Source organism: Tachysurus fulvidraco, chromosome 5, assembly GCF_022655615.1.
Source record: "Tachysurus fulvidraco isolate hzauxx_2018 chromosome 5, HZAU_PFXX_2.0, whole genome shotgun sequence".
In the NCBI taxonomy this organism is placed as follows: domain Eukaryota; kingdom Metazoa; phylum Chordata; class Actinopteri; order Siluriformes; family Bagridae; genus Tachysurus; species Tachysurus fulvidraco.
The window spans coordinates 9,416,399-9,430,389 of record NC_062522.1 but is presented as its reverse complement, the minus strand read 5'-3'; the positions used below and the strand labels follow the sequence as shown (position 1 = coordinate 9,430,389).

Below are 13,991 nucleotides of genomic sequence, written 5' to 3'. Positions count from 1 at the left end.
GTCTGTCCACACACACACACACACACACACACACAGTAATGTCAGTGGGTTAGTCAGTACCACTGTTACTAAATCAAATATAGACTGACATTACTGTGTCTGTCCACACACACACAGTAATGTCAGTGGGTTAGTCAGTACCACTGTTACTAAATCAAATATAGACTGACATTACTGTCTGTCTGTCCATGCGTGCACACACACACACACACACACACACACAGAGTAATGTCATTGTTTTAGTCAGTACCAGTGTTACTGTCTTTCTGACTGTCCATCCAAACACACAGTAATGTCAGTACCACTGTTACTAAATCAAATATAGACTGACATTACTGTCTGTCTGTCTGTCTGTCCATGCGTGTGTGCACACACACACACACAAACACAAAGTAATGTCTGTGTTTTAGTCAGTACCAGTGTTACTAAATCAATCAAATATAGACTGACATTACTGTCTGTCTCTCTGTCCATCCACACACACAGTTATGTCAGTGTTGCTAAAAGGTTGCATGTACAAGTACAGAGTGCAAGGTAAGGATGATGACTCTGTGACCTGCTTAGACATTTTTGCCTATAAAACACTGCTGACAGAATGAAAGAAAGAAAGAAAGTTGAAAAAGCTGCCAAAGCTCTGCGCTAGTTCAGTGTTACATCACGTATACACACAAAAGCTTAACAAGTCTTTCTTTTAGATGTTACCTGGAGGTTGGTCCATCTCAATGTAAAAGATCAACTCTGTGGAATACGGCATCATTAAATCATCCCTCGGCTCGGCGTCGTCCTTCTCCGTATTCCACACCGTATTGTACATTGTCTCACTCCAGTGATAAACGACACTTAACCGTCGTCAAACCATTAAAAAAATAACCGTTAAAATGACGACACGAATACGAAGTTAGGCTCAGATTTAAACCTGATGCTAACAACGTTAGCTTCTCTAACGCTTCACTTCAGGCACGAGCTCGGTTTGTTTTGAAATTTTCTTTTTAAAAATTCCCCAAATCTGAAAGCCCGCTTCAGACAATATGCTATTTTTTTCCTTTTTATTTTTCTTCAGCGATATAACGTTATTTCCTGAAATTTAGACATAATACACAACAGAAAGTAGATACCAGCTCTACAATCCACCGACCACCATCAGGTCTAAACGGTTAATTCTTTCATTTCGAGTGCAAACCTTTCACTTCATGTGGGACCAACCATTCTTCACGACACAACAGGGGTTGACACGATGTAAAAAAGTCGTTAAGCACGACCGCACTACGTCACACTAACATTCTAAACAATATTATAGGTTATATAAATTTGCTGAGATCATAATTTATATTAAATCCAGTCACTCTGTTTTTGGTTCAAGATTTTATTTTAGCTATAAGTCAATTACAAGTGACATCATATTTTAACACCCCTCTCCCCTAGACTTAATGGTGTCGCCCCAACCCAAGCGACGTGCCATGCTCAAGCGCTGCTCAGCGCGCAGACTCCAAACTCGGCAGCCAATCAGAAGCGTCGATTCTTCGGGTCTGTTGCCAAAGTAGGAATTTGCATACGTTTTTTTTGAGAGCCGCGTGTTTCTCAGGGGCCAATGAACGTGCAGGAACGGCTGAACTTAAACTTTGATTGGTCGAACCGTTACTAAGAGGAACATAGGGGAAAGGGGGAGAACATGGGTACAGAGTAAAAATGTAATTGAAGACTTTAAGGACTCAACATGGGAAGATGATTAGATAGCTAGATGTATTTTGGTGAAATTATGCATTTCTAGTGTCATAAAGATAATAATAAAGCTAGCTGTAAATGAGCAGGACAACGACAGGGTGCTTTAACGCAGTAAAGTTAAGGTTTATCTAGTCAACTCCAACCAACTTTATCCAACAACATCACTATTATTACTCAATTGTTTCTTTTTCTCCACACTATTTTGGTATTAAATAAAAAATAAATAAAATAAACAATGATGTGTTACGGCATTTTATTTATAAAGCCTTTTCGTCCAAAGCGTTACATCAAAACTTACACGATAAGTTTTCACAATAGCTACATTAAAAAGCATCTGGTTGCATCTAAGTGGTCTAATTTACATTGTAAATTTGATTACCACAAGGTTTTCCATCTTTTTTTTTATTTTTATTTATTTATTTATTTTATGAAAAGCATTTGACCCTGAATGTCAATAAGAAACGCTTCAATCAAAACCACCACGGTCAAACAAAAAGCCTCTTTTTTATTCTCATCCGTCATATCTGCGAATCTTCATGGATAACGATGTCCATCTTCCCCATCCTGCAAAGACCTCAACATAACATTAAGAGAATCTATTTAATTCAACAGATGGCTTCTGCCTGCCAGAGGCATTTCTTATCAAGTGCGTCAAACTTGCTTAATTTTCACTAAACATGTCTCGGTCCTGTGTTGACAGATGGATCCGAAACAATGACCAAACCGTGACTCCCAGTGGAAAATGATTACACCTAACATATATCCACTAACTGCGTTTAAAAGTAAGATGGACATGCATTTACTGGCTTAACAGCAATGAAATTAAGACTCAATAAGACAATAGCAGGAACATAACCATGTAAAACATCACATAGGAATATTCCCAACTAATGAGCTTTCTGTTTGTCTCTTGAGGTTCAACCATACATTAATTCCCTCTATACTGAAGTCACACAAGAGTTGAGTGAGGTGACTATAGAAACCAGTCACGAGTCCATATGGTAGTAGACGAGTCAAGATTAAACAATAAATAAATTAATTAAATTTTGATAACATAAAATGTAGATAATATTAGAAGCCTTTAGGGAAAAAAATTTAAATAACCTGGTTGTATAAATGTGCACACCCTTAAACTAATACTATGTTGCACCATATTTTGATTTTATTGCACCACACCACTTATTACTCTTGGGTAAGAGTCTATCAGCATGGCTGTCAGCATTTGACTTGGCAATATTTTCCCACTGTTTCTTAGAAAAACAAGATCTATCCAACTGTAAGGCCATCTCCTGTGTGCTTCAGTTTACTCAGGTCTCAACTCTGGCTCGGTCATTCAGAAACATTGATCATCTGTTGGTTAAGTTAATTTAGTTGATTTGCATGTATGCTTTGGGTCATTGTTGTGTTGAAAAGTAAAAATGCTTTTAATCTTCTGCTTACTTGCAGATACCTGAAGGTTTTGCTCTAAAATCGTCTCGTATTTGTAGCTATACATGATTCCCTCTACAGTGATAAAAAACCCGGTTCTTGCCTGAAAATGCGGCCCTATAGCATGACACTGCACTGTGGGAATGGTTTTATTTTGGTGATGTGCTATTTATTTTAACTAAACATATATTTTGGAATTATTCCAGCTTTGAAATTGGTCACATCTGACTATAACACAGTTTGCCACATGGCTTGTGGGATTTACTTGAGCTTGGATTTTTTTTGGGTGAGAAAATGCTATCTAGCTACTGTTACCCATAGCTCAGATAAGTGAAGAATATCAGATGTATGTAACATGCAGAGAGTAACCGGTGCTTGTCAGGTACATATTCCTATTGTTGTAGGTCCCTTGGCAGGCCTGGTAAGTTCTTGTCTTGTTCATTTACAAACCGTAAAGTTTTTGGTGATGCTACTCTTACTATTTGCTTTACTTGTTGACGATGGCCTTTGCGGTGTTCCGTGGTACACATGATAACGTTTTGGAAGACCATTGATTCGGCAGTCCAATGTAACCAAAAAGATAGGAAGTAAATACTACAAAAACAGCTGATCTGAACTTGGGGATAATCAAAATTATTTCACTGATGACAGCTGTGCAATAATTACTTTTGCACATGAGACCGAATGTGATTCTATTTTTTTTCCTATTTCACTAGAGTGTTTCTGATTGTTTTTCACTTGACTTGATCTTTATATAGGTCTGACATGATTCTGAGTTCTGACATGATTAATTTTTTTTTACATCACTACCATTTTAACAGGGGGTTTAGACTTTTCATATCCATCCTATATAAGTTATTTATTACGTGCTGAAAATTTTTCAAACTTGAAATATTAACCTATGATTAGTTTGCCAGTGATCAGTTAGTAACTGGTTAGTTAGTAGCCAAATATCACCGTCAGAAACACTAGGTTTTCTGCCACGTCAACGTCCACAATGCATCCTGCTGCTACGAACCCAAACAATGTTAAAAAGAATGTTCTGTTTTTTCAGTATTGCATGATATTTGCATGGTGTTTAGATCAGAACATTCAGTCACATGAATAAAGAGCTTAAGGACAATCACATGATAAATACATCGAAACTTCAACACAGATCAATGCTAATGTAAACACAGCATTCGCTCACTCTGTCTGCCTTATTATAATACCAGTTGTTTGCACGCCTCAGCTTGACCAATATGTTGTATGGGCTTGTTTCAAACAGGCTGTAGCTTTATTTACAAACCCAAACTCCTGCCTCATTTTTATCATCACATCAGTGTTGGCTGCAGTTCTCTGTAAAGGATTTTGCTCAGAACTGTTTGCATGTTCAAGTCTATGAGGTTAACTTTCTCATTCCACTCTGTCTTTGCATGTAGATTGTTGACTTTGAGCTAAAGGGCAGGCGTGACTAACTAGAGAGATTCTAATCAGCCTGACCACACTGTGTATGGGTGTACGTAAAATTAAGCCTTACGTGTAGACAAGATCTGATTACAGAGATTATACAGTAGCCTCAGGCACTGTCATATTTTTTTTTCCTGTGACCTTAGCAGCTCAAGTGCACAGTTTTAGTATGTATGTGAACATACTGTTCTATGGTAGAAGTAAAGAATTAAAGATACACACCACGGTGGCTGTTGTGTAAGCACTGCTCTTTCTGATGCATAATTCATAAAGTTTCTGAAATCTAAAAGAAGGCAATGCCATCGCTCTCTAGCTGAAACGGCTAAGGGAAATTGCTCCCATGCTGTTATAAATTACATGGTGAGAGAGATCGCCTTTTCACTTTTTTGCTGAGCTCATCAGATCCAGGCTGCTCCCTTCGTCACTGTCTCTCTCACTCTACCTCTGTCTTTCTTTGTTTGGTAACACAGCAGTCTAATCTGTACACCGTCTTCCTCGAAGTTCCTAGTAGCAAAGAACATCTGAAGAGATATAGACAAGTCTTAAAGCTCTATCCTCCTATAGTAATACGCGGGAACAGAACAGCCTGCCCCAGTAACCCAAGCTTAGGCTTCAATTCACTTCTATTTTTGCTGCCGTTGCAACTTTTCATTCCCTTTAAAAGCCGTGTAAATCATACCTTGTAAGAACATATACATAAGGCCCTCTATGACTTCCCAGATTATTTCCAGAATATGCTATAGTTTACATTTGACTCGGACTATCCCATTAGGGGTGAGACACTAAATGATGGGTTTACATGACAAGCCTTGAACCCATCTGCTTGAAAGCACATTACAGACCAAGCAGGCACTGCAAATTCAAAAAAAAAAGAAAAAGAAATTCTTTATTATCAGATACACTTTGGAGCATGACTTGCTCTCCGCCGGTATTTTTCCACTGAGCTACTCTAATGGGCTCTTATGGCTGCACTCCCCAGGAGGAGTCATGTGTCTCGGATAATGTACACTCCGATTCGAGTTAAACGATTAAGCGCACTGTCTGGAAGTTTCACTTCGCTTTTCTCCTCCACGCACATGTCCGTACATTCGTCTAGATGCAACCGTTCCCTGAGAATTAAAATATGCAGGAGAAAAGGCATGACTAGGCAGAGAACACACGTTACAGGATGGCATTAAAACTGACACTGATGTGTTAATGACTCTGCCAAAGTGAGAGATGGAGATATGACCCTCCCTCCGTTTGAGAGCTTATCAGTCTCCTCCCATCCTCCAAAGCGAGTGATGTCATCCTGCAATGTGAGCGTTCCTGTTGGACTGATGCAATACTCCGGTGACACAGTGTAATAAGCTGGTGGCACCCACCTACCACCCACCCATCTCTCTCTCTCTCTCTCTCTCTCTCTCTCTCTCTCTCTCTCTTACTTTCTCTCTCATCATTTTTGTACACTCTAATGTTATGTTTTAGATCCTGTTTTTTCCCTTCATCTTTTTTCCTGTCTAATTTTTTTTGGTCAGTCTCTCTCACATCACTTTCTCCTTCCTTCTCTCTCCCCCTCTCCCTCTCTGTGGTTGTCATGGTACCGGCCACCATGGCTCAGCATTCTGCAGATAAAGGCCAGACTCTAATTCTTTAACCCCTTCCTGCCTGCAGGTTAAATGACTCAGATAGATACCATATCAACCAGAAGGATCCACACACCCTTCTCACATTTACAGCCCACAGTGCTGATTAAGCCGCTATTGATGCTACAAGTGCCATATCAGCTATAAGATATGATAAAAGCCTGCAAAACAAACAATAACATCAAAGGCTTGCTATGTGGATTGAAATTATACCGACCACAGGTACAGAATCAGCCAGGAGAAAAATACAATGCTTCATAGGCAAGTTTGATAACAAATAGCTGAACAGTGTTTTAAACCGAGGCAAATGGTGTCCCATTCAGAGTGACAGTGAATTCTGATTATGATCAAGACTGATGGTCAGTGAGTTATTAATGGAGCCCACCGTAGCTGGGTAGAGGCTTTTAATTTTGGGGGCATAACGTGAAACAGGAGGGGGCATGGTGGCTTAGTGGTTAGCACGTTTGCCTCACACCTCCAGGGTTGGGGGTTCGATTCCCGCCTCCGCCTTGTGTGTGTGGAGTTTGCATGTTCTCCCCGTGCCTTGGGGGTTTCCTCCAGGTACTCCGGTTTCCTCCCCCGGTCCAAAGACATGCACGGTAGGTTGATTGGCATCTCTGGAAAAATGTCCGTAGTGTGTGAGTGTGTGTGAGTGAATGAGAGTGTGTGTGCCCTGCGATGGGTTGGCACTCCGTCCACAGTGTATCCTGCCTCGATGCCTGATGACACCTGAGATAGGCACAGGCTCCCCGTGACCCGAGAAGTTCGGATAAGCGGTAGAAAATGAATGAATGAATTAATGTGAAACAGGTATTCCCAACACTTTTAAAAAAACAAGGACAGACCCAAACAAGGAAAGGCAAACATCATCTTTAACACATATACATAGCAAAATAGATTTGCAAGACTTCTAGGGGGTCACTAAAGAGTTTGGCATGTTTCATCAAATAATGTGGACAAGAACGGACAATTTTAACAGTCATTCTTTCTCTCATCTTCAGTGACTGCACCTTCAAGCGCTTTATCATGGTCAGGGTGGCCGGGGATCTGGAACATTCTCCCAGAATAACGGGGCAAGGTAGGAACTCAGCCTGGATGGAACACCAGTCCATCTGAAGGCACCAGCAGAATAAAGCATTTTGTTTGTTTGAGGCTACAAATATATTCCTCCAGGATAACATCTAAAAATGGGATGCCATGATTTGTTTCAAGTCAGTAGCTATTTTTTATTGTGTCATAATGTTCAAAGGGGCTTGAACCCCAATCCTCCTATCAACAACCCAGAGCCTTAACCACTTGAGCCACCACTGACCGTTGTCAGACTCTGACTGTTGTCTGTGGTTGGAACTGATTTATTCCTCTTACCTAAGCTCTCAGTATTACGTTACTTTCTGAACTCACTCACTCACTCTCACTCACTTATTTTCTACCGCTTATCCAAACTTCTCGTGCCAACCCATCGCAGGGCACACACACTCTCATTCACTCACGCAATCACGCACTACGGACAATTTTCCAGAGATGCCAATCAACCAACCTCTTTGGACCGGGGGACGAAACCGAAGTACCCGGAGGAAACCCCCGAGGCACGAGAACAACATGCAAACTCCGTACACACAAGGCGGAGGCGGGAATCGAACCCCGACCCTGGAGGTGTGAGGTGAACGTGCTAACCACTAAGCCTAAATTAAGAGTTTTAGTCCAATGCAGCATATGCCTGGATTAGTATTGCCTGACTGTCTGCTCAGCTTGCTTATATTAGCTGCAACCAAATTATTGCAATTATTAAGACATGTTGATGACAGTTTATTAAATTCCACCCTTAAAGTCCACCCTTTCTTGAACATACTGTATTACAACACCAAAATTAGAAATAAATAAAGAAAGAAAGTATATATTCTATATTTAATATTGTTCGATCTAAATTCTCACCAGTCTAAAATAAACCTCAATGTAATCTGCATGCTCTGGTTTAGACGAGAGTGGATAATGTGTCTCAACTACATGAGCAGCAGCCATGTCCCTGTCTGGATTAAATTCTAACGCTTAGCAACCTCTACTGTGGGAGTTGAAGGTATTCAGAATTAGCTACAGTGCATGTGTGAGTGAGGTTAGTTATCTGTCAGGGGGATGATCTGGGCATCAGGTGCCAGGTATAATTGTAACCAAGTGCAAGAGAGGGGGGCTTTATTGGATAGTTTGTTCACCTCAGCATGAAACCTCAATGGAAATCATACAATCATCAAACAAATTATTTACTCACCACAGAGCTCCTTCAGTACAGGGACTAAGTGAATAGGCCTACTTCAGATGGAAAGCCCCTAGGCATTGTTTAATGCTTGGATGGTTAGAGGTGACATATTATCACCTAGACTTGTTCTTTACTACATCAAAGCTGAGATGAACGTCCATGATAACATACGGTGATATCAATTTAAAGGTCACTTATGATCAGTTTGCATGTGCCTCATGTGCTCCTCTTAACTCCCTTTAAAGCGGTACTAGAATAGACTAGAGATTTGTAATGTAACCTGAATGTACTTCTCATAGTCTCTGTCTGAACTGCATTGCACAGTCACATAAGCAGCCTGGTGCTCCATGATGGAGGGACATCAGGAGGTGGCTGCGGTTTATCCTGGAGAACAATAAGGTCTTTAGTACAACAGGATGTCACATGGAGAGGATGAAATATCATTCGGTGTCAAAGACCACCACCAAACATGTTCTTATAATATGTTTCATTTGGAATTTATTTCTATTTTGATGTATTTTTGAATTGTTATGTTGTTAGAATTCTGAGCTCAGGTTACTGTCTGAGAAAGCTTTTGTATTTTCTCGGAGTTCCTCTGGGTTCTCTTGTTGGACAGTGGTGGATCCAGTGGATAAGGCTCTGGGTTGACGATTGGAAGATTGGGGTTCAAGCCCCAGCGCTGCCAAGCTCCTACTATTGGTCGTTAACCCCTGCTACTCCAGGGATGCCGTATCGTCGAACCCCGACCCCGGAGGTGTGAGGCGGACGTGCTAACCACTAAGCCACCGTGCCCCCATAGCTGCAACCAAATTATTGCAATTATTAAAGCATGTTGATGACAGTTCATTCAATTCCACTCTTAAAGTCCACCCTTTCTTGAAAATATTACAACACCGAAATTAGAAATAAATTAAGAAAGAAAGTATATATTCTATATTCAATATTGTTCAATCTAAATTCTCACCGTCTAAAATAAACCTCAATGCTCTGCATGAGCGTGGATAATAGGTGTACTGGCTATTCTAAATTTATTCTAGGTGTGAATGAGTGATCCAGGATGTATAACACTAAGTGTTCTCAGTATAGGCTCTGGATTCTAGCAAGGTACTGACCAGAGTAAAGAGCCAAGCTCCTTCCAAAAGCCAAAGGAGCGAGAGTCTAATGAAATATATATATATATATTACACATAATTCCATTTATTCCATTTTACATTGTTGTCCCATTTTATGGCTTACTATTAGCATGCAAGTAACAATTACTAAAGGTAATAAAACGTTTTAAAAGCCTTTGAATTGCAGAATCGATCCTAAATAAATAACAATTATATCAAAAAGCGCTTACATTTATGGCTTTGCAGCTTTACAGTTTGCTTTTTCAAGACCTTTCAAAAAGTTATAAACAGCTGACCTGAATGGTGTACAATGCAAATCTGACTCACAGCTGGGAGTCGTCTCCTCACTTTAATTTTAAAATAGGCTTTCAGACTGACATGGTGATCCACTTTCCCATGCCAGTAGATGAACTGGCTCAGAGCACTCGTTCAGATGATGCATGCAGCATCGGTCGGAAAAATTCACCGTACGCCAGCTGGCTCAGGAAATGGTAGTGTCATGACTTGCCAGTGAACCTCTAAAATAACACCATTAGTTTAAAATATAATGTGCACTTTAGCTTTCTTCCCATAGATCTGAGACGCACTGTGCTTTTTAGTATTTGACCCGTTTTTTGGTCCGCATTACAGTCTTGAAAATGACAAAAAGCCAGTTGTACTGTACATGTTAGAGCTGGGAAGCAATAAAACCTCTGACAGACTGAGAACCTTAGAGCACTTGAGGTAAACAAACACACTTATACACCCATGTTTACCTGTGAGGGAGCACTAGGATGCACAAATAAAAAGTAGGAATTCAGTAGACGAGTGTCTTTAATCAGCTACAGAATGCAATTTACGGCTCATGCATAAATCATTAATGGTGCTTTACTACCAGCTAAGGTTATACAGAGTTTATTACTTATATGCAAGTTAAATAAATCAGCCATTAAAATGAAGACGTGAGAAATTTTGTTACATAATTTTTGTGTAGGCATTTTCTGTAGCACTTATCATACACATCTATCTATCTATCTATCTATCTATCTATCTATCTATCTATCTATCTATCTATCTATCTATCTATCTATATATCTATCTATCTATCTATCTATCTATCTATCTATCTATCTATCTATCTATCTATCTGTCTTTCTGTCTGTCCGTCCGTCCGTCCAATCATCCATCCATCCATCCATCCATCAATCCTTCCCAGGGAAGTCAGGGTACAAGGTGGGGGACAGGGTGCCAACCCACGACAGGACACATGATGTTATTTATATACATGTCTTGATATTATGAAAATGATATTAAGCATGTTTGCTTCTTTAGGGTTTAATTAAACAGAACAGAACAGAACAACAACAACAATAACAACAACAACAACAACAACAACAACAACAAAAAACTACCTTTAAGTGCCATGTTAGCTGTCTTTGATATAGATATAGCTGTATATCTTGGGTATTGTGTCACTATGTATGTCACTATTTATGTATGTCTAGGTCTATAATGTAATTAGACAATATTTGCTTTAATAATCAAATGAAGGAATGCATTTTATGATTTGGAATTAAAAGCCTTTCTCGAAAAAAGCTGCACTTTCCTGTGATCCGAAGACATGTAATATATGAAGGCATATACAAGTAATTTCAAAGTTAAAAAAAAAGTAAAGCATTCGTTCTTCCCTTAACCCTTTATCTGGGTCAGGGTCATAGTGGACACAGAGCCTATCCCTGGTTCGGAAAGTCTCCAAGGAATTTGAATGTCGGTATTACCAAGGTGCCACTGTTGGGCCCTTGAGCATGACTCTTGACCTTCATCTGCTCCGCTCAGTTGCAGGACACTTTGGACAAAATTGTCTACCAAATGACTGAAATGTAAATGTAAATGTAAATGAATAGGCGCCAGTCCATCAAAGGCTTCCCTGCACACACATTTGCAAATGTAGCAACAATTTCTAGTCTCCAATCTGTACGAGCGCCAGCACTGGAGGTAGAACCGTGAGAAATCCTGTGCAAACATGGGATGAACATGCAAAACTCTGCACGGTAACTCGAGCTCAGGATTGAACTGGTAGACCCTGAAACTGAGAGAAGGAAACACTGCACCACCAAGACAACTCAGATTAACTAAAACACCTTTAAGTATTTAAGTATTTACTGATGCAGTAGTGGACAACAAAAAGCAGATGGTTCTTACTGGGTGTGGAAACGTCTTAAACATTATTATTATCACCAGCATGTTAAAGAAGCTTATAGTGGATTACAATGACAAATCAAACAATGTAAAAAAAAAAAAAAAAAAGACGTAGTTTCTCATACAAGACATTTTTTGATCGGTCAGTCAATCAATCAATCAATAAATCAATTGAAATTTGAGTAAAGTAATGAAGGTACTAGGTTCAAATATCGAACAGAATCTTAGAGAGTACAATACGCTGCTATACTTTAATGTATGTAAGATAACTAGCTTTAACGACTTCATTTTAGACGACCAACTTTTTATACAGATAGGATTATATACAGTACTGAACAAACTTTCTTTAACCTCTTGAGACCGGAATGTCCTCATATGAGGACATAACATTTTATCACAACTTCATTGTCTATATATATTTATTGTACCAACCTTATATGAGGACTGTTAGGTATAATTCTTTTGTCGAAACTGCTTCCTTGAAAACACTGATTAAATTTATAGTTATCAGCTAAGAATTAAGAGAAACAGTCAGTAGAAATTGTAATGTACACAACGGTAGCATACGGGTCTCAGGAGGATAAGACTGCATTAGCCAAATGTTCTTAAATTATTAACAAATTACAGTATACTTCCCCATACTGATTACCATCCTTTAAGACTCCTGTATAGGCTACGTCATAGTTTGACATATTATATTTTCTGGTTATGACGGGGTCATCGAAAAACGCATCTCCTTCATAACTCAAAGACTAGCTGTATAGCACTATAGTTAAACTCTCCTCTTTTTTACATTTACTTTTTTACTACAGTGTGTCTGTTTTTCTTCCTTTCTTTACTTTTGGACCAAACTTTTATTTGGTGTAATAATTGCTCTTTTAGGGCACGGTGGCTTAGTGGTTAGCACGTTCGCTTCACACCTCCATGGTTGGGGGTTGGATTCCCGCCTCCGTCTTGTGTGTGTGGAGTTTGCATGTTCTCCTCGTGCCTCGGGGGTTTCCTCCAGGTACTCCGGTTTCCTCCCCCGGTCCAAAGACATGCATGGTAGGTTGATTGGCATCTCTGGAAAATTGTCCATATTGTGTGATTGTGTGAGTGAATGAGTGTGTGTGCCCTGCGATGGGTTGGCACTCAGTCCAGGGTGTATCCTGCCTTGATGCCCGATGACGCCTGACATAAGCACAGGCTCCCCGTGACTCGAGAAGTTCGGACAAGCGGTAGAAAATGAATGAATGAATTGCTCTTTTATTACAGACCACATGCTAACAACAAGCCACAAATACAAAATTGCTAAGTGATAGCAATCCACATCTTAAGAGGTGTGTGGAGGGGAAAACGTGCACAGTGCTACAGTTTATCACTTAGCAACCCTGTCATCTCAAATCCAGTCTCAGACTGTTGTGCAGAGTGGCAGGCTGATTACGCTTACATCTTTACAGTAACCTGAGCCAAAAGCTATTGACACAGTCCCAGCTGAGCCAAACCCTGCCTGCAGGGGGAATGGGCTTGTGTACAAGCAAACCCCCCCCTCATTCAGCGTTCTGAGAGGTCAAACAACACATGTGTAACGAGTTCACGAGACATGCATTTAGAAGCCAGGTGACCAAACATGGATTCCAGAAAATCTGTAAGGACAAGGCATGCTGTCGTGTTTGTCACGCATACGTCAAGAAAAAGGTGTCCTGTTACAGGACAGAGAAACTCAGATGCCAGGCGTTCTTGTCACTTTAACCGACATTCCAAATGGATTTAGGAGTAAACAATAAAATATCAGGGAACTGAAGAAATACTGAAGAGATAAAGGACACAGGTAAAATGTTATCACATGGAAATAAAGGTTTCGGAAAATGTCCTTTCATTAGTAGACACCTTTATCCAGAGCCCAGCTTGGTGGCATTTAAACTCACAACCTTCTGACCAGTACAACACTTTAATCACTAAGCTACCACAACCCCATCACTAAACAGACAAGTTAAACCTATTTTTTTACTCATAAGACTAGCAGATATACAATAGACTAAGAGTTACTTGACGAGAGTAGGAAATGACTCCCAGATCATTATCATCCTGGAAAAACCTCCTTGATGCTGCTGTACACATAGCATTTTGCTAACAAGGTAAGTCATTGAGCGTGTTAGCATACACAAGCTTCCACGCTGCACACACTCAGTTCTACGGTTAATGGTTTCAACTCAGCTGCCAATTCGTCCACCACATTGCAGTGTA

General features: G+C 40.0%; 1 protein-coding gene across 3 annotated transcripts in view; it reads right to left on the bottom strand.

The window, feature by feature from the left end:
• pik3r3b (phosphoinositide-3-kinase, regulatory subunit 3b (gamma)) overlaps positions 1 to 13,991 on the bottom strand; it is a 218,511-nt gene that overhangs the window by 27,907 nt on the left and 176,613 nt on the right. Inside the window, exon 1 of one of the 3 annotated variants that reach the window (XM_027154472.2) lies at positions 703 to 1,163. The exons of the other annotated variants lie outside the window; for them this stretch is intronic. Within the exon in view, the coding sequence (XP_027010273.1) occupies positions 703 to 814 (112 nt within the window). The 5' untranslated portion in view covers positions 815 to 1,163. Of the gene's footprint in view, positions 1 to 702; positions 1,164 to 13,991 lie in introns of those variants that run through there. 3 annotated transcript variants of the gene reach the window in all.